Raw genomic sequence first — 6,158 nt, forward strand, 5'->3', positions numbered from 1 at the left:
GGCCTATCTTGCTGTCACCTGCCACTTTTTTGCAGATGGTGTGCTGAAGACCACACTGCTTGGGGTTCAGCATTTCCCCCCTACAGCCCATAACTTGGCTGAAGCTAAGGGTACCATTATGGAGAAGTGGGGCATCAGGCACAAGGTGACTTGTCCTGTTACTGATACAACTTCGAACATGCTTGCATGTGGCAGGGAGCTGCATTTAAAACAAGCTGTCTGCATTGCTCATGCCATCAACCTGATGGTAAGGAAATCCTTGGATGACACCCCTGGACTTGAGCATCTGCGTACAAGTGCCAGAAGAATTGTAAGACTCTTTCGGTCCATATTCTTTGTTTGGAACATCACTTCTCTTTACTATATCATTATCCTGCCGTGACTGTTGTAGCGCTGTCCAACTAATACGTTCTTTTCTGTGTAAAGGAAAGTCTAGCCCAGGATCAGCAACGCATGGGAAGACCATTGCGTAAGCTGCTGAAGGAGGTTGAGACAAGGTGGAACAGCACCTACATAATGTTGGAGAGGCTGCACTCAGAGAGAGAAGCTGTAAGTGCAGCTAAGGCTTCTCACCCTTCTGAAGTCGACATGTTGACGCCAATGGAGTTTACCATAATTAAGGAGTGACTTGGTGTGCTTGGCCAATTTAATGAGGCTACAATTGAATTGTCAGAGGAAAAGAGGGTGTCAGCCTCTAAGATTCATCAATTATTGAAAATGGTCTCACTAACCCTCGGTGAACAGCTTGGGTCCGTCCACACTGACATGGCCAAACGTCTCAACAAATCCATACAACTGATGTTAATGGAATCCCTTAAACACTGGCAAAAGACCAGTATCCTGACCCTCCCTACTCTCCTGGACCCACGTTTTAAAACTCTCGGCTTCCTCACTCCATCCAAGGCTGATGAAGCTGTGAAAAGGCTCACCACTGAGTGTGGTCAAGTGATAAGTGATATACAGGTACAATCATCTCCACTTGCATCAGCAGCGATCCATGAAGATGAAGTCCCTTCCACCTCCTGTTGTGTTTATTTTGTTATGATATTTAATCAAGTTTCTGTCTATTGGGCCCCCCTAAGCCTGTCCACCTTACACCCCCAATCCGTCTGCCCTGATTATTAGTACTGTAGCTGATAAGACATTCTCTTTTGCCAAATTATTTATTTTCTAGTAGGAGCTCTGGAGATATTTATGAATGGCACACCCACACACATGTATCACGGAAATGACTTCAATTCTCAAATGGTTTATGTTGTATCGGCACATGAATCAAAAATCACATTTTGGGTATGGAATGACTGGAAACGCGTTCATCATAATTTCTTTCACCACTAGGTGTCCCTAGAGTGCTCATTTGAAGCTTCGAGCACGAACCACTTTGGTGGTTCAGCTGGCCGAGAGGCTTTGACGTTTCATGAGGCATCATATCGGCACCACTAGCTCTGTGCCGAGGCAATTCCCATAGTGAAACACTTCACTCTGTTATATAAGAACCAGGGATTACGTCAAGTTACCCAAAGTTTGACAAGGAAAGAAACATGTTTATGGAGCAAGTATAGGGTTAGGCATCATCACTTTGGGGAAATCAAACACAGTACTTTATGGCTGGGGCGTCGAACACTCTATAGCTACTTTGCTATTTGTCCCCTACATTTTGACTAAGTTAATGATATTGTGCACTTTACTGCCTTTGCTTTGTTCGATTTTTAGTGATTTGCTAAGGGATGACATAATTTAATTTGTTAAAGTTTTTTTAAATTCAATAATGGATTATGAACTAACATTATCATTCTAAATGATTGCAATTTAGGTCTAAACATAAATTCTAAACATATTTGTTACGGCAATTGAACATAATGTGCTGTTAGTCGACTGAGAAGATTATTTTAATAGTTTGCGCCATATAATGTGATTATTGCTCGACAAATATAATCATAATTCAAAATGCGTTTCGTCCTAACGAACTGCGAGAGTGTGCTTGCTAAAATGCCGCAGATGGTAAACCGCCCAATCTGTCAAAACCTCCTGCACATCCTCCGCGCTCCAACTTCAGCGTAAATCAATGAGATATGAAACTTAAACTGTGATTCTGAATAAAGTATAGATGATATCGAAATGCTGTTTAAATATTATTGAAGACACAAGTGTCTAGATATGTTAAATGGTTTGAAAGAAGGTAAACGGTTGAACATTTATTTAGTAACGATGTCCGGTGTTATGGTATCCATCCGCCCATTGACTTTCATTATAAAAAAAAAAGAGCCGAAAAAGCGTAATGGACGTTTTGATAGTTGAATGTTTTTTTTAGCTGAAAGTATGCAGGAGCAGTTAGCTTCACAAAATAAAGGCAAACGGAATAAAGAAAACTTCACAGTAGATGTGCTTGGAGTAGCAACCACACTAATAAATCCTACATTTATTACACGGCTCTTCTCAATGCCGTGGAACACTCCGTTCACTTGCATGGGCCCGTCACTTTTCTGGCGGTGAATTATATTTGATAATTCAACGTTTGCTAAGTATAATTGACTGCTGTCAAGGTAAGTGGATTTTTTTTTGCCATCTTTCGTATCACTCCGCAACTAGTCCGGTTACTTATAAACCTCAGCGTACTCGGTTGCTAAGAAACGTCAACGTCTTTGGCCGACTATTTCTCTGCTGATCAACACTATGAATGCTGGTAACAAATAAATTGTAAAAAAGACACACTGTGTGATGTTACCAAGCCCGGCCAGATCAGTGGCTTCCTGTCCACCGTGCCAGACCTCTTTAAGGTTTTTCGTGGCAAGCATCAACCTCATATCCCTTGTGACGATCCAGTCGGGTCTTTGACCCCGGCCCTGCTGTGTGTATGCCCTTGTTTCTCTCCCTCCTAATTAGGAGATTGTTGGCAGGTGTGGGATTGATTGACCAGTACTGCAGTGTATAGAGCTCGTATGTCCGCCCCTTCCCCCCATGGGAGAGCAGCAAAGAGCTGTAGTTCACAAAGCAGCCTCGCACAAAAACTAACATTACCACACTTCTTAGCGGAAATGTTTAGTTTTCTTTGCATGAAAAATTATCATTTGAATCCATAAACAAGATATGTGTAATCCAGGGCATATAAAGACTGGGACCAGAAAATAATGACTTTCTCTCCATTGAAACCCATTCATATTTTTCCCATGGGCTCTACCGGAATGGGCGTGACTTCGCCACTCTATAGAGCCTGCCGAGACAACAAACAGGGCTTCTCCCTCCTCCCAGCATTTGATTGCCTTCGTTCCTTTGTTTGTAACACATGGACTGATATTCACATGACCTTTGTGGCACATACAATGAAGATATGCCGATGACATGATGATCTGATATTGAATTTTTAATAAGGTGTACTCAGTGTGGCTTGTACTCAGTGTGGCACCTATTTTAAGGTGTACTCAGTGTGGCTTGTACTCAGTGTGGCACCTATTTCCTTATAGACTGACTCAACCTGATTCGCGCTCCGTTTTCTCTGCATTGTTTACCAATGTGTGTTTAGGTGCAGAAACCCTGAAGGGTGGAATGCATGTTCTCAGGTTCTCCTGTCTAACCCGTTATAAATATGTGTTAATTAAAGCAATACTGTGTCAAGTTATGCATTGATAGCAAACCCAACGAAAGCAAAAGCAAAAAGAGATTTTACTACATCTTGAGTATATCAAATGTAGCTATAAACTTTAGTCAATCATTTGTGTAAATCATTCTGTAATTAGTCAGACCTCGACCTTAAAAAGCTCCACCGTAGTCACAATATTAAGCAACATAATCTGAGGGGGAAACACAAATACATTCACATCCTCCTCATCTTTATCTTCCATTTTTTTCCTTCTCCCTTCCACCATCAACCCGGCACTCCCCAATCCTTCATACCTAATCCAGAAAAGCACTACAAGTAATACTGAACAGTAGGGATGCACTGGCGTTATTTTATTTTTTATTTTGTTTTACCTCAGTTAGGTTTATTTGGCGACTGTGCCTTAGCTACTATGCAGATAAGCATCTCAACATGTCTAAAGCTCGGGGACCAGAGTCCATCATGTGCTGTTACGTAGCCATAAAAGGAGGGGCGACCATAAATGACACAGATAAGAACACACAGAGGCTATCTTTGTTCGGGATGAGTACACGCCATCAGGTTTCCATTCCGGCACACCTTTCCTCAACACGACGAGTCTTAAGAAAGAACTAAGAAAAGTAATCGAGGACAGGACAGGAGCTGGATGAGTACCCGCAGGGATATGAGGAGTTTGGAGTTCCATGTGGAATGAAGATATGTTAGAAGACACCTGAGGGAGAGACTAGATCTACAGAGACAGTGTAGAGGGGAGAGCTCAATACAAGGTCAGCGCATTCGCTTGGGACATCAACGAGCAGCTGACGATGAACGTGTCGGTGCGGTCGCTCACTGATCCGGTGGGTATTTTGCGCATTGTGGCGCTCGTCCTGACCTGCATGTCCTTTGGACTCGTGGCATCAGTTGGGGTCACTGCGTCGGAGTCTTCCTACTGGGCCTGGTGCATGTTTACCTGGTCCTTTTGTTGCTTTTTCACCCTCGCCATCCTCATCTTAGAGTTCACTACGCTCAGTGACAAGGTGCCGGTGTCCTGGGAGGACTTCACCACCGCCTTCGCCATGCTGGCCGCCCTGATGTGCCTGGCAGCGTCTGCCATCTACCCCGCCTTCTTCACCTGCAGCACCTGCCCCCGGCAGATAGGCGCCACCGTCACCTCATGGTTCTGTTTCTTAACATACGGCGCCGAGGTGGTGCTGACCCGCTTGCGGCCCCGCGGGCAGATCAGCGGCTTCCTGTCCACCGTTTCAGGTCTCCTGAAGATCCTGGAGACCTTTGTGGCCTGCATAATCTTCACCTCTCTGGACCCCGCAAAGTTCTCCGGGTCTCCGGGCCTGCAGTGGTGCGTGGCGGTCTACTGTATGTGCTTCATATGGTCTCTGCTCATCATCCTGCTGACCATTGGACGGCTGCTCTCGTACTTCCCGGTGTCCTTCGAGATGGTGGTGACTGTGTCCAACGTGCTGGCGGCGATGATGTACATGACTGCCATGGTGATCTGGCCCTTGTACGGCTTTCAAGGGAATCTCAACAACAGTGCCCTGTGGAACAAGCTGCTCGTGGTCACCTTTATGTCCATTTTTAACTTCATTGTCTACACCGTCGACAGTGTTTTCTCCATACGCATGGTGTTCTGGCCTCAAGCCTCAAGTTAGGACGGAATACACCATTCATCAAACACATGGGGGACACCTGACATGGTACACAACCTTTGAAGGTAGTCCTCGGGCCATGGACATTTCTCGTTATTTATTCTTAATACTATAATTCAAAATACTAACACAAAAATGTTAGATTGCTTTAGCTATTTTATGAACTTGGAGCACTTTTATTTTTAAATGATGCAGACAATAGAGACACTTCGACAATGATTCTCTCTGCCAATTTATTATCAATGTACCAATTAACCTTTGAATTGATGCAGACGACATACCGACCGATGAAGGTGTATCCCAAGAACGCTGAGTGCATTGTAATGTTTGAACCTGATACACCAGAACTGTTCCATTCTGATGCCTTGATTTAGTTAATACAGCTCGTCCTATTCCAGGGTGACCAAATCATATGAATTACTTCCTGTGTGTCTTGAAAAGGATCCATTTAAAACCCACTTAGTATCAAATATTAACATTTGTATAGAAATAGCTTGCTTGTAAAAGTTGGTAGCTATCTACATAACGGTATTCTATTCGTTCCTTTAATCATAGCTTGTCTCAGTGCTTTTCAAACACTGTGTGATTGAATACATTTGACCAATAAATAAATAATGAATTGAACGCATTCCATCCCTCATTTTATTTGGCCAGGGCAGCAGATTATAGAAGGGTGACAAGCATTAAAACTGTACCGTGTGAGAGAAAAACCTAAATAAAAAAATAAAAAAAACGAAATAATGAAGGTGGGGGGGGAGACACCCTCTGCTGCCATAGATCAGAGTTTTAATGTCACAAAAATGGGAGTGTATGACAGTGTGCTCGAAATGAAAAGGCTTCAATATCTTTTGTCTGTCAAAATTATTTATAAATTCATTCGATGTAAAATTATAATTAACCATCGCAATTTCTTT

The 6,158-nt window shown here is 43.2% G+C and overlaps 1 protein-coding gene across 1 annotated transcript; it reads left to right on the forward strand.

Annotated features, from left to right (window-relative positions):
* The first annotated feature begins 4,185 nt into the window (after window positions 1-4,185).
* On the forward strand, window positions 4,186-5,868 carry LOC132449056 (myeloid-associated differentiation marker homolog). The gene has a single exon (XM_060040648.1). The coding sequence runs from the start codon at window positions 4,402-4,404 to the stop codon at window positions 5,245-5,247; it is 846 nt and encodes a 281-aa protein (XP_059896631.1). The 5' UTR covers window positions 4,186-4,401; the 3' UTR covers window positions 5,248-5,868.
* Window positions 5,869-6,158: the final 290 nt, after the last annotated feature.

The sequence above is a fragment of the Gadus macrocephalus genome, chromosome 2, assembly GCF_031168955.1.
Source record: "Gadus macrocephalus chromosome 2, ASM3116895v1".
In the NCBI taxonomy this organism is placed as follows: domain Eukaryota; kingdom Metazoa; phylum Chordata; class Actinopteri; order Gadiformes; family Gadidae; genus Gadus; species Gadus macrocephalus.